At 44.7% G+C, this 23,957-nt stretch overlaps 1 protein-coding gene across 1 annotated transcript; it reads right to left on the reverse strand.

Annotated features, from left to right (window-relative positions):
• Positions 1-763: 763 nt before the first annotated feature.
• Positions 764-15,623, reverse strand: LOC311631124 (cytosolic 5'-nucleotidase 1B-like; the record flags this gene model as incomplete). The annotated part of the gene is made up of 10 exons (XM_084900945.1): positions 764-1,096; positions 3,580-3,764; positions 4,139-4,261; positions 6,523-6,652; positions 8,258-8,425; positions 9,578-10,216; positions 12,957-13,091; positions 13,672-13,854; positions 14,177-14,263; positions 15,591-15,623. The coding sequence occupies 10 exons, from the start codon at positions 15,621-15,623 to the stop codon at positions 764-766; spliced, it is 2,016 nt and encodes a 671-aa protein (XP_084757071.1).
• Between the last annotated feature and the right edge of the window lie 8,334 nt (positions 15,624-23,957).

Below are 23,957 nucleotides of genomic sequence, written 5' to 3' on the forward strand. Positions count from 1 at the left end.
AACCAATGGTAACAACAACAGTGCAGGACACTGCACTTCATGCCACACTTGTAGCCATGGCCAAGGCTTAATATGCCACACAACCATAGGGCCAAAGCCAGAGACTTCAAAAATGTTGTCCACAGGCAATAAACCCATCAAATAAGCTTCAAAGAACCCTTCCTAGGAGGTTCTGCTTGGAGCTCGTCTTAGATGGAATATGAATAACCAGCTGATTTATTTCTGAATGACTAGTGTCAGAACTGGTATACATACGCAGGTGGAGTGACATTTTCCTTTTGCATCGATTCAAAGGCTGGTCACAGAGGCAAAGAACTAAAAAGCTCTAGCTTTCCAAAGTGTACTTAACCTACTCTTTCCCCCTTTGAAGACCACCATTCTATGATGATGATTTGTAACGATTTATTCTATTTACCAACATCCAAGAATGAGCAATGCATTGTAAGACCAAGGAGGCTTCTGAGGTAGCCTCTTAAGCATTCAAAGGTTCAAATTCTAAATGTATCCTAAAGAGTCAGCATCGTGATTTACACACAAAGGAAGGTGCCATGGTACTCAACAGCATTGACATCTCAAAGAGAAGTAGCTTGAAGGTGACTTGAAGGTTCACAACTGTTTTTCCAAAAGAATCAAGAGAGAACCTTTCCAAAGGAACTAAGTACTGAGGTCCAATCATCTGACATCCCTAACTAAATACCCTAGAGATCCATAAGAAGTGGCTTCTGTGATACCAGACTCACTGCTTTATTTCTCCTCCCCATCTCTAATTGTTCATTTTTTGAGTTATGCTATACGGTACATGAGGTGAGTTGGTGCCGAATTTCTGGGCCCCTTCAATACGGAACATGCGGTCATCAAAGAAGATGTGGGGCCGAATTTTCATCAAGATGGGACCTTTGGAGGCTCCTGCAAGGAAAAGGGCTTCATCTATCTCTAGACCCCAGCGGCGAAGCAATTTCAGCACTCGGGCACCCGAACTGGCTGCGCTTCTGGCGGTAACCAGGTAGGTCCTGATAGGGCAACATAACCGTTGGTCTTTGGCAAAGAACTTCTTTTGCAGTCTGCCTAATTCTTCCAGAAAGCACTTCAGGGGACCCTGTAAAAGGAACAGATGTCATAGCTGTGATCGAGTGAAGCTAATGAAGTGAATGCTGAGAAAACAGAGTCTTTTAAGAGCTTATAAAAGATATATGCAGTATCGTAAGGCCCATGGCACAATGCTGAAATTCCTGGCATTTACGTGGCTATTTTGCCTCATAAGGATCCATCCTTGGGTTCCTTGAATAAATGTAGGATGATGATATAATTTATTCTCTAAACAGATATTTTAAGAGTAAAAGAAATTTCTTTTGACAAGTTAAACCAAGGCAACAGACATAAATAAAGCTATTCTAAATAAAGCTCAGTTAATTACCAAAAGTACTACCCTCTTAATTTGCTTTTTGTGAATTGCACATTTTAACCTTATAAGGTATACTTCTTTGTTTTGTTTCATACCTTTGTGGCATGGATCCAACCTTGTCTTATACTTTTATCTTCAATTTTTAGTTTTAACTGTAGTACTATGGGAGCATTTTGCTATTTGATCCAATTTGGAAGTCTTGATTTTTAAAACAAAAGTTGACTTTTAGGACATTTATATTTATAGGTATTACACGGCAATGGTTCTGTCTTATGACTTTTATTGTATTTTTCATGCTAAAAGATTTTAAAGGATTGTTCAACAACAAGTGTCTTGTGTGTGTGTGTGTGTGTGTGTGTGTGTGTGTGTGTGTGTTCTAAGATTTAGGAAGGTTTATATTATTTCCTTCTACTGGTTACCTTTATAACTATAAATTTTTATAGTACTTCCAGTAGTCTTTTTTAAAAATCCAGGATTTATTACTTTTTACAATGAGAGAGTGAAATTAGGCTACTTCTTTACCTTTTAGTTATCCTCTATTTCTTCTTCAGCCTTCCAATTTTAATTGTTTACATTGGTGTCATTAAATACTATTTTACTTATTTACACTTGCATCATTAAAGACTATTTTTCTGTTATTTCTTACAATGAGAAATAATGAAATTAGAGTACTTTTACCTCTTTTATCTCTATTTCTTCTTCAGCCTTCCAATTTTAATTGTTTACATTGGTGTTATTAAGGATTCTCAGATTTCTATTTATCAGCTTCACATTTGATGCTGTGATCAGCTATTGTAGCTGAAGATATCAGCATATTTAGACTTCCTTAGACCCTTTCCTCTGTGTTTCTCCAGCTTTCATTAATTACATAATTTCTATATAAGGGCATGCGATATGCACTTTCTTTTCTACTCCCTAATCTTTATGATTGTTTTAGTTTGGTTCTCTGATTAAATATATCCCAAGCCAATGTGTGACTTTGTCTTTCTAGTAGTCTACAGAGTAACCAAAATGTAACTGATAAATGCAAAATCTAAAAAAAAAAAAAAAAAAAATGCTTTACCTATGATAGTATTTTAAGATTATCTTGTGGTAATTTTTTTAAAATTGTGTGTGTGTGGGTGGGTGGGTGGGAGGGTGTGTGTGTGTGTGTGTGTGTTTGTAGCTCTTCCACATTTCAATAATAGTTAATGTATAATATAAAATGGGCTCTGAATTTCAGCAAAGCCGACAAATATAAAATATCACAAGTGATTTTCCTTGCAACAGTGAGCTTTGTTAACACTGAACAACTTCCTAGCATGAAAGCAGGTCTTCCAAAGTGGCTATTTAGGAAGGGCCTATAAAGTTAAACACACACACACACACACACACACACACACACACAGTTTAACTATCACTTGCTGTAACTTAAGATTGGTTAGTAAGACTTTTCAGCTTTCAGTTTGTCTATTCATACTTTTACAAATGTAATAAAATATAATAAGGTGTATCTACACTTCAAGAAGAGCTGATAAAGAGAGGCCAATTAAATTTCTTGGTAACATTCATAGATTAAGACTGAATGATCCATTAGTTCACTTTGGAGAATATTTTGGTTCTTCAGATTTCCTTTGGTTCAGAAGCTTGGTTCATTTCAGACTGTGGCTTTAACACTCTCCCTTCAGTGTATGGACTGGTTCCAAAGAAAGTTCATGTTCAGTTTCAGATTGATTAGGTTTTCATAGTTCGCACTTATTTGAGGCTCATTCTTCGATTCTACTCAAGCTGTCAGTTGTACAGATTTTCTCAATTAAGCAATGCCCTTTATTCAGTTTGAGGTTACGGAGAGAGAGGTTCAACAAATGTTTACTGACCTACTGGAAACGACCTTACTATTTTGAGAACCTGTTATGCAGAAATGGCTTATTGGTAAGCCACAATACCTCTGTTACTCATAATTTGATGGGTGAAGTCATTATCATAAGATCATAGAAACATTTCCAAAAGGCTAGATAAAAGAATGTTTTTTTAAGAAAAGTCCAAATAGGAATTAACAAAAGAAAGGGAGAAAATGGCAAAGGATCAGAACTGAGGAGTGGCTGCCTAAAGTCATCTGACAGCCATCACAAGGAACAAATAGCGGTATCTATTGGAAAAGAGGGAGATCAGAGTTAATTAGAGCTCCTTGAACCCACCTGAACAATAGGCTTAGTCTCACATTGTGCTTCATGTTGAAAGAATTTCTCCAGCCCGTGCTCCTTGGTAGGATATTCCATCTCCTCAGAGAAAAGGAGAGAGTCTCCATCAAAAGCCACGCGGAGCTGCGAGTCACAGTAAGACATGTCTTTGCCTGTGTCAAACATGGTGGCAGCGGCGATCCCTAGAAGACCATGGGGACTGATTAATCCCACTCTCAGGGCCATGAGATGTAGTCTCTCCCATGCAAAAAACAATAAGCCCTCCCAGACCTTGCGTTTCATCTCTCACTCTTATTCCCTGAGGACTTGGCTCCTCTCCACAACCCACACATCTCAACACAGCTGTCCCTGCACCGCACTGGTACAAGGAATAGGAAAGTGTCAAGTGGGTGTAAGACGATCACTGCAGATGTCCACCTCCAGAAAAGCCAAAGCCCTAGAAGACAAACTTCAGGGCTGCCACTTGCAGAAACCTCTTAATGAAGTCCAACAATAGGCATAGGGGAAGCCCAACGGAACCTCTCCATGGACTACCGGGATCAAACCACGCCTCTACCTTCTTGTAGTGCTTCTTGGACTTTTTCACAGTCTGCAGACAGGTAGAAGTTGGTAAGATATGACTTCAAATAGCCGACAGGGCTTTTCCCACCGGTCAGACAGAAGCGGTCAATGAGCAAGCCTGTTATGGGGCAAGAAAGACTCTGTTATGTCCCAGACTAAAGACAAAACTGCTACTGTAAATGCAAGGGAGAGCTACCTGAGGAATGACGGAGGGCCCTCTGAGGTTTTAGAATTCCCTTCTGAGTGCCAATATGGGAAAATGAGAAGTACCCTCTTAGCACCAGTATTTTATATAATAGTTGATGTGTTTGATGCATGACAATTTAGGGAGTCCATCCACATTGACATTGCCAGTGTAGTCTCATGATAACTGGCAGGCGTTATTGCCTTCGTTACAGAAAAGGACACCAACACCTAACATTTTGTCTAAACCCACTGGTTCCTATCGACTCTTGTCCTTCAGCTGCAGCCGCCTGACTTGTTGCAAAGGCCAGTTAAGGTGTGGTTCTATTTTAAGTACCCTTTCTGTCTTTCTTCAGTAACAATACAATAGTAATAAAAAGTTGTGCTTGGAATTGAACAATTTTTTTCAAAACATCAACAAAAGGTCTCCCTTTCCTGACTCAGAAGTTCAAATGGAATTAATAACAGACTGAACACTAATATACTATCAAATGTCTTTTAAATCAACAATTAGTACAAATACTAGATGCTGGTGAGAGGTTTGTAAAAAATACTATGGATGAGAGTACACATTAGTACAAGTGATCTAAAAAGTAATTTGACAAAATATATCGAGCACTTTTAACAGGTTTATACATTTTGACCTAGGATTGCATTTTTGGGGGACTTTATTCTAAGAGAATATTCTGCAACTCTGATAAAGATTTATGTATAGATGTTTTGGTGCAGGATTATTAAAAAAGCAAAACATGGTTAAATAATATGTAAGTAATTAAAGTATAATATGCATAGACTATATGTACCCAATCAGAGTGTTCATAGATAGATGATAAACTGTGCAGCTGCATATAACAAAAAGCGGCATTTTGAGTCTGACACCCATATGGACCTAGAGAGTGGGTGGGGTCCTCCAACAGTTGAGTGCAAGTGTCTGTGGTGGTATTAACAAAATGCTCTCACTCTTTCACTTGTGCCAGCACTGGGCATCTGTGACACCACACTGCACTCTACAAGCCTTACTTACATTGATTTAATGAACAGAAATTATGTGGTGGCACTGGGGCTTTAGACATGCCTAGAACATTGTCCCTTATTCAAAGGGACAGTTCACTGAGGAGCCAGGCTTGTAAGCAGATAATTATAAAGTAACAAGGGCCAGAGCAGAGAGGTATACAAAATGCCTTCAACATCTGGAGAAGGCAAATGACTAACTCTTCTCCTGAGTGACAGGTTGTTATTCCATGAACAAGGCTGCATGAGAAGATTGGGCTCAGTCAGTTAATTAGCAGATTGAATAAGTGAATCACAAAGATGTTTTTGTGTGCTACTACCTTTGTGGGCTCAGTGTGGTGAGGGATAAAGAGACATAACTCACCTACTAAATCAACTCATAGCTGCCCTTTATTGAGTGAGTAATCTACGCGTCTTCTATGCTAAACCTCTTACATATGTTATTTTCATGTCCTCGCACTATGAAAGCTGCATTTTTGAAAGGCAAACATTTTTCAAAGTACATAGTTAGGTCCATACAATTTATAACTTTGTAATATATCTTCATTATTTATACATATGCCCAATTTCAACCAAGCGTTTAAGTATGCCACATTTACACCTTATTTTGGCTTGACATCCCCATAAAACTGATGTCACTTAGGAAATAGGCTCAAGTCCCCAAATAAGAAGCCAGGTAATTCCATAACAGGGAGAAGGGGGACTTCCCTCTTCAGCACACGGATGGAAAGACTCCGAAGAGACTTTTGATGTGCGGGGAGCGCAGCCAGGGAAAACCCGAGTTTAAGAGTGGAAAGGCAAGGTGCGAACCTTGAAACCTTTCCCATGGATCTGCGGTGAGCAAGGGGTTTGATCACCCAGCACAAGCCTCTGGGGTGACGGCCCCTTGAAGTCAGGTTCAGAAGGGAAGAACATAAACCAGAAATGCATCGCGGGGCCCGGGATTAAGACTTTGAAATTCACACTTGACAAGTTAAGTCCAGAGCTTTGGGCCCAGCTCCGGGCCGAAGTTAAAAATGAACATGGCCCCTCTTGTTCTGACATGGGCAAATAAACATTCTGCACGCAGAAGGGGGTGTCGGTATCAAAGACACTGCCTTCGTTAGGCCACAGTTAGCACAATCACGTGGCCCCTCTCTTCCCGAGCGCCGAGCCCCGCTTCCACATGGTATTTATTTTACTTACCGTAGTGATTGACGCTGTTTATAAGCCGCACTCCCACTTGGGCATGGTTATTAGTCATCAGTACAATATCAAATAATTCGTGTTCTTCAGGGTACAGATCGCGGAGTCTAGCATTGACATGCTGCAGGGCCTGTGGGGTACAAACATGAGCGTGTGTGTGTGTAAGAGGGCCGGGCAAGGTGAGCCCTAGGAGTCTGAGGGAAGGGATTTCGTCAGGGTCAAAGTCAAGCTCTGAAGGCGCTTCCCTGAGAGGTAGGACTCCCTGGAGGTGAGTCGATGTCATTCATTTCTGTACTTTATGCCCCTCACACATAGGACTTCGGTCATTGATTAGTGAGTCCGTGATAATATTTATTGAAATTGTTAACATTGGGTCTACTAGCATTGTCTCTGTTGAGTAGGCAGAGAGAAGGTTAGGCTAGCCCTTGTACAACTTTATTTTTTGTTTTGTAAAGGCTGATGATTATTATATTACTTGTCAACTATAATTCACATTCAGTATCAGTTTATACCAGCACGGTGGTCAGACAATTATATAATTCCTGAAGTGATTCCCCCCCGCCCCCCCAATAATTCTAGTACCTACTTGGCACCATACATAGGTATTACAATTTGATTGACTACATTCCCTAGGCTATACTTTATATCTCCATGACTATTTTGTAATTACCAATTCATATTTCTTAGTCCCTTCCCCCTTTTTCTTTTACTTCCAAAGCCCCTTCCCTCTGGCAACCCTTAATTTGTTCTCTGTATCTATGTGTCTGTTTCCTTTTTGTTTTATTTATTTACTTTGTTCTTTAGATTGCACATGTTCGCAAAATCATAGGATTTGTCTTTCTCTGCCTGACTTGTTTCACTTAGCGTACTTTATAGTCCATCCTTGCTGTTGCAAATGGTAAGATTTCATTCTTTTTTTTATAGCCAAGTAATATTCCACGGGATATATGTACCACATCTTCTTTATTCCATTGACTATTTATGGGCACTTGGATGGATGATTGTTTTTTATTGTGAGAAATATAGAATACTCCGTGAAAATGCATAGTTACCCTTGCACAGGGGCCATGCTAATGGTCTGTGTTGTTCCAGTTTTAGTGTGTGTGTTGCCAAAGAACACTATGTCCATTTCTAAGCAGGAGTCTTCAGAATAGGTGTGTGGCTTCCTCCCTTGCCCCATACATACTCTCTACTTACAATGGAGATGTCGATTGTTTCTGCCTGGATATGATGCTACTGTGTAATATTTGTGTAAATTATATTGTATAGGGAATCACAGTGAAAGGGCTATACATGTCTGTATAAGTTTAGATACCTGTACTTCATTAAAATCATGCCCCTAAGTGCCTAGAATATTTTGATTTTTTTTTAAAAAAAATGTGCTAGGTTTGGGGCAAAAGCAGCAAGAATGAATTTCATCTCATTTTAAGGTTTTAAGGAGATGTTTTATTCTGCTAGTGCTTGGAACTGTAAATTCATTTTTTTTTTTTTTTTTCTGACTACTGCTCCTTCTGAGGAGGGAACTGGTCTCATGGTTAGGACTCCGCCTAGGAAAGCACAGCCTCTCAGATCTAGGCCCAGCCCTCCCTCAGCATTCTGGGAGCCTCTGTGAAAGCAGAAACTGGACTGGGGTCAATTCCAAAGGCAAGAACGGCAAAGAGGGGCTAGGGACTGTGAGGGGACCTGGAACCTGGAGGAGGCAGATCCCCGGGGCGGGCCTGGGTCCTCCCGGTACCTTGACGAAGCGGAAGGCGGGTCCTGGCGTCAGGATGACGTTCTCGTTGCAGAGCTGGTACTCCATGTACTTTTCCAGGCCCTCCTCCTCGTAGACTTTCCTGCCGTCCACCATGTTGAACAGAGCCCGGGAGGACACAGCGATGGTGAGGGCGTGCTTGGGTTTGGCCTGTAGACAGAGGGGCCGGGGACAGGGGCGGTCACACAGGCGGGAAGCGGTCAGAAATAGGACTCATCCCAGGGCAGGGTGGGAAGGACACAGATGAGCTCTTGTTTGGGGCACTGGGATGTTGGAAACAGCTAAGGCCTGGACCACCTCCCCAGGTCCACCTCCCACCCTCTACTCCCCTAACCCCCACCCCATCACCATCACCACCACCACCACCTCCACCATCACCTCCACCATCACCACCACCATCACCACCTCCACCACCACCACCACAATCACTACCTCTACCACCATCACCACCACTACCACCACTACCACCACCACCACCATCACCACCACCAACACCACCACTACTACTATCACCACCAACACCACCACCACCATCACCCTTCCACCTCCACCTCCCACCCTCTACTCCCCTAACCCCCACCCCATCACCACCATCACCACCACCACCATAATCATCACCACCATTATCACCACCACCACCACTACCACTATTACCACCACCATCACCATCACCACAATCACTCTACCACCATCACCACTACCACCACCACCACTACCACCACCACCACCACCATCACCATCACCACCTCTATCACCATCACCACCACAATCACCACCACCACCACCACTACCACTAACACCACTACCACCACCACTACCACCACCACCACCATCACCACCACCAACACCACCACTACTATCACCACCACCACCACCACCACCACCACCATCACCCTTCCACCTCCACCTCCCACCCTCTACTCCCCTAACCCCCACCCCATCACCACCATCACCACCACCACCATAATCATCACCACCATTATCACTACCACCACCACTACCACTATTACCACCACCACCACCACTATCACTAACACCACTACCACCACCACTACCACCACCACCACCACCACCACCACCATCACCCTTACACCTCCACCTCCCACCCTCTACTCCCCTAACCCCCACCCCATCACCACCATCACCAAAACCACCACCACCACCACCAGAGACTGCAAGAGGGGCTTTGGGATGCACTTGGACTTCCCTCCAGCATGGAGAGGAGAGATGCTGGGAGGGGCGTGGGCTCTGGGGCTGCGCAGAGCGGGGCCCAGGCTACCAGGCTCTGCAGGCTCTGCTCACCGGCCGGGGGCGTGAGCAGCCCGGGTTCTTCTCGTACAGTGTCTTCACTGATGACCAGTAGGCCTCCTCGTCGTCGTCGTCATCATCCCGCGGCCGGGCCATGTCAGCCATGTAGTCCCGGTCCTGGGAGTTGTAGGTGTTCCGGCGCTGAGGGAAGGGCTTCCATTCCAGGGGGGGCGTGCGCGGGTAATCCCGCTGCTGTGGCTCCCGGGAGTCCCTCGGGGACTCCCTGGAGTCCCGGCCGTCCCGGGCATCCCTGTCCCTGTCCCTGTCCCTGTCCCTGTCACGTATCATGCTGTGACTCCAGTTGTCATGGGCCTCATGCATCTTGAAGCTGCGCCGGGTCAAGGGCTGAGGCTGGGGCTGAGGCTGGGGCTCCAGGGGCGTGCAAGGATTGGAGTCCACGGGCGTGAGTGGCGTGCGCGGCGTGGGTGGCGTGCGCGGCGTGGGTGGCGTGCGCGGCGTGGGTGGCGTGCGCGGCGTGGGTGGCGTCCGTGGCGTGGGTGGCGTGCGCGGTGTGGGTGGCGTGCACAGCACGGGCGGCGTGGACGGGGTGGCGTGGTCTGATAGCTCGTGCTGAGACTCTGTCTGGCTGTGGGTGGTGGAGGAAGTCCGGGAGGTTGTGGAGCTTGTGGGGGCCTGGAGCAAGAAAATGGGCATCTGAGATGCACTCTGGTCTTGGGACCCCTGTCCCCCAACCCAGCAGGAGGCAAGGAGCTGTCCCCTAGCCTCTGGTCCTTGCTTATCCTTTCATTGGCTCCTGGTTCACCTCAGCTCTTTTATTTTTATTTTTATTTATTTATTTTTATCTCTCTAGCTTGAGGCCCGGTGCACAAAATTTGTGCACAGGGTGGAGCAGGGGTGGGGTGTCTCTCAGCCCATCCTGCACCCTCTTCAATCTGGGACCTCTCAAGGGATGTTCATCCCTCTCACAATCCAGGACTGCTGGCTCCCAACTGCTTGCCTGCCTGCCTTCCTGATTGCCCCTAACCACTTCTGCATGCCAGCCTGATCACTCCCTAACCACTCCCATGCCAGCCTGATTAATGTCTAACTGCTCCTGTGCCAGCCTGTTTGCCCCAACTTCCCTCCTCTGCTGGCCCGGTCACCTCTAACTGCCCTCCCCTGCAGGGTTGATTGCCTCCAATTGGCCTCCCTTGCAGACCTGGTCCCTCTCAACTGCCCTCCCTTGCAGGCCTGGTGCCTCCCAACTGCCCTCCCCTGCTGGCCATCTTATGGTGGCCATTTTGTGTCCACTTGGGGGCAGAATCTTTGACCACATGGGGGCAGCTGTTGTGTGTTGGAGTGATGGTCAATATGCATATTACTCTATTTTATTAGATAGGATAGAGGCCTGGTGCATGGGTGGGGGCCAACTGGTTTGCCCTGACGAATGTCCTGGATCAGGGTGGGAGTTCCCTTCGGGCGTGGGGCGGCCTGTGCAAGGGACTTGTAGTTTGCAGGTCAGCCATGCCCCCCGAAGACCCAAGCAGAGACCCTGGTATCTGGAATTTATTTACCTTCTACAATTGAAACTTTATAGCCTGGAGCAGAGCCAAGTCTCCTGCTCAGTCTGTGGCTGCCGCCATTTCTGTTTGAATTTGTTTACCTTGTATAATTGAAACTTTGTATCCTTGAGTGAAGGCCTAGGCCGGCCAGGGCAGGTGGAAAACTTGGCTTCCTCTATTGCTGGGGCAACCCTAGCTGGCTCTCTCCAGCTCTGTGCTGCCACCATTTTTCTTGGGATTTATCTTTTATAATTGAAACCGTATTCTTGAGTGGAGGCCTAGGCTGGCCAGGGTGTGTGGAAAGCTTGGCTTTCTCTATTGTCAGGAAAACCCAAGCCTCTCAACTGCTCTCTATGGCTGGAGCCATCTTGGTTGGGGTTAATTTGCATACTAGCTCTGATTGGCTGGTGGGCATGGCTTGTGGGCATAGTGGAGTGATGGTTAATTTGCATACCACTCTTTTATTAGGTAGGATTATCTTTATTGATCCTTCTTTTTTTTTTTTGTTCCCTCAGCTTCTGCTCATAACTCATTCTTTTTTTAAATTTCTTTATTCATTAAGGTATTATATATTTGTCTTCATACCCCCATTACCTTCCCAATCCCCCCCACTCATGCCCCCTCCCCCCTGTTGTCTTTGACCACTGAGTAGGCTTATATGCATGCATACAAGTCCTTGGTTGATCTCTCTCCCTTACTCTCACCCTCCCCTAGCTTCCCTCTGAGACACCTCAGCTCTTTTAAGTGGGGCTTCAAGGGGCTTAGACATTTCAAGGCCCCAGATATTATTAGTTTCTGTTAATAGACACGGACACAGTCAGCTTTCATTGCTCCCCCTCCCCCGTTACTCTTTTCTTTTCTTTATTTTTAGTAGTAGCTGTGGCACAGGCTCTCTTTCTTACCCTTAGCAGATGGCACACCCTTTGCAAAGTACTGTCATTTGACTTCTGTATGGATACCTGCCCAATCAGAGACTTCCAGGGAAGTTTGAGTAAAGGGTCTTGCTTGCCACTGCCTCCATTTGTGAGCTCCGGTTAACCCCATGAGCACCTACACCAGATGTTCCCCCCAAAGACTCTACAGAGCACCTAGGAGACATGTCTTTGCCCTGTGACTAAGTGTGATCCCTGGAGGCTGAAAGGCTGCATAGCCCAGTGTCTCCCTTCCACTGGCGTCTGTTGAACTCCAGAGAGAGTAACCTTCCTAAGTAGGAAGGAACCATTCTAGACACAGCTCTCCTTTACTAAGGTGTGCAATAGATCATCAAGCACCCATATGTTATTTCCGTTGCTATGAATGTTTCGCATATTTTGAAAGGCATTTTCTTGGTTAGATTATTGAGCCAGTCTGCACAGAGCTAGATGGATTGATGGGAAGGTAAGTTTTCCCAGTGGCGGGATCTGTGCAACCCGCTCTCTGCAACCAAGAACTTAATCTCAAAATGAACTTTTTCTTCTACGTAAGGGCCCAAAGCGCTACACAAAGACTCATCAGCAATTTATCTTCATTGTTGCCCTTTCCAACATTCGTTCTTACTCTTGAGTACTCCGCAGTTTCGTGGAAGGAAGAGAGGAAGGGGGAAACCATAAAGTTGAATCATTTCAGTGTAAATGATTAAAGATGTAGCGGCCTTGGATTTTAATCTAGCTCCGTTAGCATTATTAATGTGAAATCTTAGGCAAGTTATTCTATGTGGTTTTTCTTTTTTCAGCTGTAAAATAAGTGTTATTGGGGGCAGGGGAGTGTAAGTATATAGAACAGGGGCTGGCACATAGAAACATCAACAAATGTTAACCATCATCATCAGAAGTATCATTACTGTTGTTACTATTATGCTGTCATGTACTCCATCCTTTCATCCCCATCTCTACCTTAAGTATGGTGCTCTTGCTTCTTTGTTCTTCTACGGATGGGACTTTGGGGGTTGTGTTCCGTGAAGTTCCAGACCACTGGTTTCGCACAACGTACCCTCGAGACTCTGTCTTCGGCAGCACTTCTTGTGATCCCTTTTGAGGAGAGAAGAGATCCAGGGTGTAATATGCCACCAACCAACCCTCCCATGCTCGTGCCTACAGAATAGCCATGTCCAGCTAAACAAAGCAAACCCCAGTGACGAGATCGCTGGCCACTATGACCCTTAATTCAATCTGGCCCAGTCCTCACTTCATTGAGGATCAGTAAAGTGGGGATATATCTGGAAGAGCATTCAAAAAGCAAGAAACAAATCTGACACCTCATCTTTTTTTTCACCTGTCACTCTTCAATGGTCCTCCGTAGAGTTGACCATTGTTTCTCCCTTTCCCCACAGTTCCCCTTAAGAATAAGCCTATGAACAGATGCTAAAAAGACATATCCCCATTTTTTTTACGAGACTACAAAGATGAGGGCAGCTGGTCCCTGAACAAGGCTGTAACGGGGCTCCAATGTGTAAGAGGGAATAGAGCACTCTAGCACTCCCTCTGAGCGGAACCACATGGAAGGAGACCACGGAGAGGAGAGGGGAAGAGTTTCTGTGTCCCACATCCTCCCCCTCACCCAGACTGACTGTGGCTCCCCTAGGAAATCGGTAGTTGGATCTCTGCTCACCCTGATCATGGTGACCTGCTGGCCCTGATTCGAAAACAGGCACATGTGAATATAAATTCGTAATGTGCGGCAGGGGCCAGGAAGGACTGTTCCCTCAGCTGCCCTAAGGCAGTGTCTACACGACAGATGAGGACGCATGGGGCAACATCTCAGCCAGTGATTCGGATTGACTGCACGCCTCATCTGAAAGATTGGGCAGAAAATAGTCAATGCGATGGCCAGACTCCCCTGCCCTCCCTGACTTGAACAAAGACCAGTCTCCTCCCAAAGGCTGAGCAGAGGAGATGGCTTTGGTTTCTACACCGTATTTTCCATGGGGATGTGTACTGTAGGGAAGGCAGGGACCAGCTTCTCCTAGCTTTTCCTTAACCTCTCCATCAGAAGTATTGTATCCCTTAATACAAACCTCAATAGCTCAGTCTCCCAGAACTCCCTTTCCCAGAATATTTCTATTATGTTCTCTGCTTTTTTAATTCTCTCAGCAACTATAAAACGGTCAACTCACCTGAGAGCTGAGGCGAACTGATTTTTCAGATTCCCGTCTTTTCTCTGTTTCTAGATTGTCTTTTGTGTATTTTGGTGTAGAATCATTCTTAATATAGAAACAAAGGATGTTTATTAATTTTAATCTCAAGGGCATTAGAAACTTGGGGCCTGGGGACAAAAGGATACATTAAAATTAACATTCATCTCTTTGCTAATATATATAAAGTTTGACATTTTTTTTGCCCTGTTCTGCTAAGCATGAGTAAAAACAATTCAAAGGACTATATAATTTTTTTAAAAATATTTTATTGAGTTTTTACAGAGAGGAAGAGAGAGAGGGGTAGAAAGCTAGAAACATCGATGAGAGAGGAACATCAATCAGCTGCCTCTTGCACACCCCCTACTGGAGATGTGCCCGCAACCAAGGTACATGCCCTTGACCGAAATCGAACCTGGGATCTTTCAGTCTGCAGGCCGACTCTCCATCCATTGAGCCAAACCGGTTTTGGCGGGACTATATAATTTTTAAGGTAGAAATTCGGTGGTTTATAGGTTTGAGGCATGAGGCATATATCATTTAAAATTTGTAATACGGGCCCTAGCTGGTTTGGCTCAGTGGGTAGAGTGTCAGGCTGCCGATTGAAGAGTCTCAGGTTTGATTCCAGTCAAGCACATGTGGCTGGGCTGCGGACTCCATCCACAATAAGGGACATATAAGGAGGGAGCCAATCAATGATTCTCAGCATTGATGTTTCTAGCTCTCTCTCCCTCTCCCTTCCTCTCTGAAATCAATTAAAAAAAGTTTTTAAAAATTGTAGTATGTGATATGCTGGGGAAGAATTATCCAGGGGTCAGCAACTGTTTTCACCTCCTAAAACTAAGCAGTGTTTCCCAACCTTCTCTCATGATGAGAATCACCTGGTGGAGTTGTTAAAACACAGATTCCTGAATCCCAACTAAGAAGTGCTAAACTAGAATTTTTGGGAACATATAGGTAAAATTGTATACCTAACTAGTGCTCTAACACAGATGTTATATACAGAGCACTAAGTTAGGTATGCAATTTTACCTATATGTTCTCAAAAATTCTAGTTTAGCACTTCTTAGTTGGGATTCAGGAATCTGTGTTTTAACAACTCCACCAGGTGATTCTCATCATGAGAGAAGGTTGGGAAACACTGAACTAACGTATGCGCCTATCCTCCCTAAGTGCTGATTTATCGGATGGACTTATATTGTATACTTTCATCTCCTTTTCTCCCCTCTGATCATTTACTTCTGCCTCTATTTTCCCTACATGTAGTAGGGAAATAATTTGATATTTCATCTGAAATAATTCCATAATTTCAGAGAAGCCCCAGAGGTCAATGAAGGATGGATATTTAACATTCTTTGACTCTTTGGTAAGATTCTAGGATGTCTACTTCACTCACCTTCTTCTTCTGTTTCAGAGATGTTTGACTCATTTCTTTAACTATTGAAATTCTTTTGCTGTTATGCAGGTGTTCATCTCTCTAGCGCCATTTTCTGTTTCTTCTGTTGCTCAGTCCAGGCGTGCATAGAATGTCAAATTTATGACATCACATGTGACTCCATAGTAACAAACTGACTGGGAATCCATGACTATAAAATGTGACTTATTCATATATTTGAGTACAACCACTCATCATCATTTTCTGGGTCTTTAGGAATTGATATTTGAACACCCAAATATTTAATGTGTAGCAATATTAATTCTACGACTTCCTTTTAAAATATCTTTTAGCATTACTCTATCACTCAGCACATCAATCCCATATATGGCTGTGCAATTTCTGGTACTGTCAAAATTAATGACAAACTCATTTGTGGACCCAATCATTTATTATCGTTCATCCTGACAGAGTTTGGAGAACTTTCTGCAAATATAGAGGTGACTTTTGCCAGCTGAGAATTTGTTCTAGATATGGAGGTTAGACTTCAGTTTAGCTTTAGTGTTTGGTGTTTCTTTCACAGCAAGACCATTTTTGTTTCATAAGGTCAAAGCATTTTCCCTCTGGCTGGACAGTGTGGTAGAATAATACTTACACCGTCTGTCTTGCTGTTCATCCTATCCTTAAACATTTAAACACACATATGTCCCTTCTGTGTACATGCAGAGAAGAATATGTAAAATCCAGTCCCCAGCTTGGGTTTATAGGCTCCAATAATATTTGTCTAATTCTGATTTTATCTTTACCCAAGTTCCATGCCAATTTGAGTTGGTCAAATCATTAGGGATTGAGACAGATTTCTGGGGACTGTCTTCATTGGAGTTGAAGCTTAGTTTGGATATCAGGAGAGGTTTTAGATAGCCTTAATTAAAGTCCTCTGAGGGGTCTTCTAGAGAATAAAACATGCAGGTTCTAGGTTACACTGCCTGGGTTTCAATCCTTTCACGTCCCATATCACCGTGATCCTCAGCAGGTTGTTTAATTCCCATAAGTCTCAATTTCCTCAGAAGGTGGAGATAATAATGGTATCAACATCAAATGATAGCTGTGGCAGTTGAAATAGTATGAAATATTTAACACAGTGGTTGGCATGCATAAGTTTTTAATCCATGTTAGCTATTGCTTTTTTCCCCATATTTTTGCCACAGCTACACTGTAGAGTTCAAAGAGAAAAATCTTTAATTTAATTCCCAATGCAATCTAGGAACAGAATTTTAAAATTATTTACTATGTGTGTACTTCTATAACCAATCAAGTGTCAGTTTAACTCTTTCCATAGTGTTAGTGACAGAGCAAGAGGGCAGGCACTAGAGGGCAGGCACTAGGGAATGAAAGCTGGTGAGCTCTGAGACTCAAGTTCTACAAATTAGGACAGGAAGACTTTTCAGAGATGAGGGCTTGAGAGAGCATTTGGTTTCTGACTGGTCCTTCTAGCCTATACTCACAAACAGCTTTTGCTTTGGGTCTCTTCCTGTAATTCAGCATTTATCTAGTCAATAAGTTCCTCGAGTATTGGTCTTCTCCCATCATACATAGCCTAGAATAGATTACAAGGCTAATGACTATTTAAATTATTTTATGTATTGAGATATAAATATATAACTAATGATTTCATTCAAAATGATGAGTGACATTAAAGCATGATTTGTGCTTTTTTCAGATTTTATTTGTTTTTTAAAATTATTTTCTAATTCTTTACTTTGTTATTGAGCATGGAAAACTACACATACATGCAGGCCGCTTTATTGGTCAGGGTTCTCCAGAGAAACAGAACCAATAGGATATCTATCTATCTATCAATTTACCTACCTACCTACCTACCTATCTGAATATAAATATAGATATGTAGATATATAGGCATATAAAAAGAGATTTATTATGGGAATTGGTTAATGTGATTATGAAGGGTGAGAAGTCTCACAGAATGTCATCTGCAAGCTGGAGAACCAGGGAAGTTAATGGTGTAATTCAGCCTGAGTCTGAAGTGCAGAAAACCAGCCGGGATGATGGTAGAAGTCCCAGTCTGAAGGTCAAAGGCCTGAGGGGATGTTGGTTGAAGTTTTGGAGTCTGAAGGCCCATGTGCCAGGAGCTCTGATGTCTCAGGGTAGGAGGAAAAGCTGGATGTCCCATTCAAGAAGAGAGAGTTTTCCCTCCCTCCAACTTGTTTGGAGCCTCAGGAGATTGGATGATGCCTGCCCACACTGGTGAGAGCAGCCTTCTTTATTTAGTTTACTGATTCAGATGCTGATCTCTTTCAGAAGCACCCTCATAGACACACACAGGAATAAATGTTTACCAGCCATCCGGGCCTCCCTTAGCGCAGTCCAGTTGACACATAAAATCAACCATCACAGCAGGGTGCTTTTTGTTTGGCTTAGACAGACTCTTCTCTGCATGAGTTCAACCTTGGTAATAAGCTAAGATGCAACAGAATTGTGACCTTTTCATGCAGCCTTTCCAAGTCACCAGAAATTAGTTATTATACTGAAATTATCTTTGTTGGTTCTGGTTGTGGATAATTTTTATTTATTTATTTATCTATTTATTTATTTTTAATTTCTTTATTGATTATGGTATGAGCCTAATCAGTGGTCAATCAATAGAGGGGTGGGGGTATGAGAGGGGGGGTGGAGGATTGGAATGGGGGGTTGAGGATAATTTTTTTGTAAAGGAACTTCTTAAAAGGCATTTGGGAATACCACAAACATGGGAACATCTTTGTGAGCACTCTCCATCCATTTTTGATTCTTGCCATGGTTACCCATTCCCTTGTCCATGTGAAGAGGAATACTGTAGTTTGTGGGACATGTTGTACATGCAAACACTCTGGCCAAAAGCTGGTAAGTGGCAATTCCTTGCCCAAAATGTTGACTGGAGTCAGATGTGCATATACCTAGGCTCTGCCCAGTGGCGTTTATGCCAGCATTCTGCTTATGGAGGTCCAGGTGGCAAAGTACAAAACCTGGGAAGGCTATCCAGAGAGGAGAGAATGCCATTCAGAATTTGCCAGTGAAGAACAGTGGAAGTTCTTCTTTCTCGAGTCGGTCCATCTTGATTACCCACGTGACTCAGGTGTTACTGCGGATTCAGAGGGCCAGAGAGCTGTGTGTGTGGCCCCTGGAGTGCAAGTATTTGCTGGATTAGAAAATAAAATAAAACTAGACACTGGTGATTTAGAAAAATATTTTTGAAAAATTTTCTGGGGTGAGTCTTAAACGTAATAAAGGCATATAAAATATAAGGCCTTAGCAATAGCAGTGCCAATTCATTTCTGTAGACGAGGGCTCTGAGCTTTAATTCTCCCATCTGTAAAGCAGGAATTAAATGTACTATACGTTGCGTAATTTTGTTGTAAAACTTGAATAAAATCATGCAACTAAAAGGACATAGCACAATTTCCAGTAAGTTTTTAACAACACAAACCTCCAAAGCAATTTCATTCAAAAATATCTGCCTGTTGCACAGGGGGAAAGGTTAGTTGGAAAATGACCAAAGGGCTTGAAAATCGGGCAGGCGCCATACAAAGGGGTGACCCCTTTTACACAAAGGCCCGTGTCACATTGGGTCTTGCTCTGTTTAAAAAAAAAAAATCATGAGGCATTTTTTCCACTTTTCATTCAGCTTAGCCAAAGTGGTCCATGCTCACCTCCTTTTTCCTCCATCCTGCCTTCACCACTCACTTTCCTAAGCAAAGTTAACAAATGATCCCATTCCTCCCATTAGCAACAGCCATTAGCAAGAATGTTCGACACTCACCAGCATTAACCGAGCCCTAATTAGCCCAACACTGCCCGCTGCCCCCTCACAATGCACACCTTTCTTTCCCGGCGCCTGCTCCGGCTCTCCTAAAAGAAACATTTGTAGGCTCCCCTTCTCGGCCCACTCTCCCTCACATCATTAATCAGCTGGCCATGCCTCATCCAAAGGGAACAACATTATCCCGTTTCCTGTTGTATGCAGGCCAGATGCACAAGTGCTAAGTAGGACTTCCATGTGTGTCCTCCTTGTGTGCGTGTCACAGCCATGGCTGCACCTGGAGCCGTGGTGTGCTGGGGAAGGCCGCCCCGGCTTTCCCAGTGCCTGTCTGTAAGCTGTCTAGTCTCCACGACGTCCTGTCCTGATGATTCTGCTCGCTAGATGCAAGCCTTGCGTAGAGCAAAGCAGGGCAATGCCTCCTGGCCTGGGGCCTTCAGCTTGCTGTCCATCAGTTTGCTCAGAGATCCCACGATCGGAGAGGGATGAAGGGGACAGAGAGACTTTATTAGGTGGCTTTAAAAGAGGAAAAAAAAGAAAATTACAAAGAAGAGAGGGTTGAATGCCTATGTATACATACACACGTCACGCTGCCCCTGCACTGTCACCAACCGATTTCCTGCGCATGGGTGGCAGGGACCAAGAGCTCTGGTGAGCAGCATGGTCTGCAGGCTGGGCTTTGAACGCAAGTGCTGCTGCTGCCCAGGGGTCTCTGCACGTTGCTTAACCTCACGGATCTGTAAAAGAGGAATGATAATAATCCCGACCTCACAGAGAGAGGGAAAACAAGGAACCTGGAGGCCACAGCGCAACGCCTGGCACAGAAGAGCCACTCAGGACCCATCCTCTTCCCAGGTCCCCTGCCTCCCGATTCACCTGCATAAACACAGCGCAGGGCCTCTGGGGAGGGTTTGATCTGGACCATGTGACCCCCTGGGGAGGACCTTGCCCTGAACTTCAGTGCCCCGTGAACAGCAGACCTGGAGTCTTGTCCCTCTGTTTTCTTTGGGCCTGCTCTGTATTTGGGGTCTGTGTGATTTCCTGGCCGCGGCCCCGCTGGTGGTGAGAAAATATGTGTGTTTGCTGTGTGAGGAGCAAGAAGCTTGTTTCTGGGGGTGCCCCTCCCCCAGGGCCGTTGCAGAATGTGGGTCAGCGAGGCATGTCCCTCCGTGCAGCGCCCTTCAAAGGAGAGCCGCAGCGTCGGCCAGCTTGGATTCTGCATTTCTCATGATGCATGTGGACATCTTTCAGTTTTTGAAGTTTTGGCTTCGAGATTGATTCACTTTCCTTCCCCCCCCCCACCCCACCCCTCTGGTTAGTTAGTTCCCTTCGACCTCCCCACTCCCCCTTAGTTCCCACATCTTCCTCCCCAGTAAAATAACAGCTCGCTTCTGCTCCTGTCTTCCTGTTCTGTGAGTGGCACCACCATCTTCCTGGAAGCTCGGGTTAATTCTCCGATGTCTCATAGACCGCTGCGCCGTCTTCCCTGTCACATCACACCACTCCTCAGCATCTTTTACTTGAGTTTCTCAATATTTTCCAAATCCAATGTTGTCCTCCCATTGCATCTGCTTTCAAACATAGCCTCCAGGGGGAGATCCGGGTACTGCCCCAGCACCAAACTTCTCTCTTACTCATGCAGACAAGAACGTTTTGCAACTGCCACGCTCTTGGCAGCTCCGGCGACATTATGTACATCCTACCAAACACATTCATGACCCTTGGTCGTTTATGTGTCTGTCTCTCCTGCGTTCCTTGGCTATATTCTGTGCTCCTCCCTCCTCGCAGGCCTCACTAAATGCTTCTGAAGGAAAGAAGGATGGGGCACTGACTTCTGTAATGAGTGGCTTCCCCCTTCTCTGGGACATTCGGCCAGTTCACCCCCAGATCTGACCTCACATGGGAAACCATTGAACTGGGAAGAAGGGCCAGGCACTTGTTTCTGAACCAGGAGCTGCAAGGCAACAGAGGGATTCTGTGCAAAAACATAGAGCAGGGGTCTTCAAACTACGGCCCTCGGGCCACATGCGGCCCGCAGAGGAGTCTGATCCGGCCCGCCAGGTTTTTTGGGCAGTGAGCGCAGCCCAGGTGTTACAGTAGGAATTAGTAGTTCATATAAACCGGCCCTCCAGCTCTCTGAGGGACCGTGATCTGGCCCTCACTTTAAAAAGTTTGAGGACCCCTGACATAGAGTAAGAAACTTCTAGATGTCAGATGAGTGCTTCGTGTGTTTATCTTATTTCAGCTTAGCAACGCTTCATCGAGGGAGGAAATAGGAATCTCACTTTGAAGAGGCAAGTTTCATGGGAGCTAAGTAACTTTCTAGGGGGGGGGGGGGGGGGGATGGGAGAGAAAGAAGGAACCAAAATCCAAACTCTAATCAGCCTGACTTCAAACTTGAACTCTTTTTGCTACGTGATTACCCAAGAGAGTTTGAACGATAGCAGAGCTCTGTCAGGTAGAAAAATCGAGAATAGAGACGTTGACTAACAGGTGAAATTCTGCTGTGGTGCATCACCAAAACATGGGAAGCTATCAAGTAAGTCCAGTGGTGAATCCAAAAGGCTGTTGTATTGGGGAGGAAGTGTGACAATTCTGCTGGGACAACAGGCTTTTTGAAAACATGGGTTAGTAGAGTAGATGAGATTTCAGAGACCATCAAGAGAGATGAACCCATTTTACAGATGAGGAAACCAAGGCCCAGAAAGAAGAAAGAACTTCCAGCCACCCAGCGAGTCGATGAGGCATTCAGGATGTGCTACCGGGTCTTTCTACCTCTTCCTACTAAACCTAGCTGCTCTCTTTCATTTCATGTTCTCTCAGGTTAGTCCACCTTTCTTATTGGCTTCAACCAAAGGCCTATCGGGGAATCGGCTTTGTAAAAAAGCCTTACAGGGCTCTGGAGGGCCAGCGGCAAGAGCTGTGTCTGGGGTTAGCAAAACACTTCTGTCTTTCTCCGTCTCCCTGTGTCTCCGTCTTGCTCTCTGCTATGGACGGCCTCCTCCCCGGTGCAGACAGAGGTCAGAACACGCCTGCACGTGAGGGTGACCTCCGTGCTCTGCGCTCCTTATTGCGGCGCACATGTTCCGAGGCTCGGTGTCACATTCTGCAGCGCTCACTGATAAATAGTAAGCAGAGAATGGACGGCATGACGATGAAGAGGGAGAAAATGTCCAGATGTTAGGAGCTCATAATGTTTTAATTTGGAGCAGTGCTCTCGCCCAGCGCCATCACCAGCGGTTTGTCTCCGGTTTATTTGTGTTATCACAACAGTGACGATGGAGTTAAATGCGGCCTTTGAAGAGAGGATTTTGGGTTGTTTCATTTATATTCTACTGTTCTTTCATTAAACATTTCTAAATATTCACAGGGCCCGATTCTTACAAAAATAAATCAGATAAACCCAGGGCTCTTGCCAAGTCAAATATCTACAGTTTCTGGCAATTATGTAATTTCCAACTCCGCTGCAGTAACCATTGCTGATAAGTCAATCGTCATAAAGAGAAATGTTCCAGACCAATCTTTATTAGTGTGTCCTTCACTGATATATGCAGTCTTTTTTCTTTTTTTTTTCTTTCCTTTTTTTTTTTTTTAAGCAGAGTTGTAACTTTTTTTTGTCTCTGGTGAATAGCTTCTCATCATAACAGTTTATATCTGGGTAATGTCATAGTAAAATGTGAAAATGGTAAATTAAAACCCATGAAATTAGGCTCCGCTGTTATTAATAAAAGGCTGCTCTGGTTTTCACCATGCTGTTATGATGGCACTGTCCTATAAGGCAGCTTCGCAGTAATGTGTTTCTGGCAGCGCGCGTTGATTTGGCCCAGACAAAAGCAATATTTAGAAAGTTGGTCTGTGGAACTTCTCTGGGAAAAGGGAATCTGAGAATCATGTGCTAATTTAAATACCTCCTCGGCACTGAGGCTAAACACAGTATTGATCAGAACAGGCCTTGGTGGAGACAGGAACTGTGCTGTTAGGTAGGACGGGTATGAAATACGTGCACTGAATGTAGCAGCATGCGCTCTGTCTTCTAGAGTCCCTCTCTGTGGGGCGCAGAGACATTGTGGGGCTGCCTCTGGAGGCTGCCTCTTCTCTGTAGTGAGAGCTCATGTGCCATGAACTTATTTGATTGGGGTCCTTAGAGTTTGTGGAATATTTTTGCTCACATTATCACATCCATTTCCTATAATAGGCCTAGGGCCGTGGTCGGCAAACTGCGGCTCTCGAGCCACATGCGGCACTTTGGCCCCGTGAGTGTGGCTCTTCCACGAAATACCACGGCCTGGGAGGGTCTATGTTGAAAAAGAGGCTTTAGAAGAAGTTTAAGTTTAAAAAAATTGGCTCTCCAAAGAAATGTCATTCATTGTCCTATTGATATTTGCCTCTGTTCACTAATGAGTTTGCCGACCACTGGCCTTGGGCATTGTATACCAGGAAGGCAACACTCACACGAGGCCCTGAGCAGTGTTCCTACCAGTTCCTCTAGTAAGTAGAAGCCCTGGGACTCACCCTCATTTCCTGCCTCTTGACCACTTTCCACCCCACCTTGAGCTAAAGGAGGGAGGCACTAG

Source organism: Pipistrellus hanaki, assembly GCF_964339955.1.
Source record: "Pipistrellus hanaki genome assembly, chromosome: 12".
In the NCBI taxonomy this organism is placed as follows: Eukaryota; Metazoa; Chordata; class Mammalia; order Chiroptera; family Vespertilionidae; genus Pipistrellus; species Pipistrellus hanaki.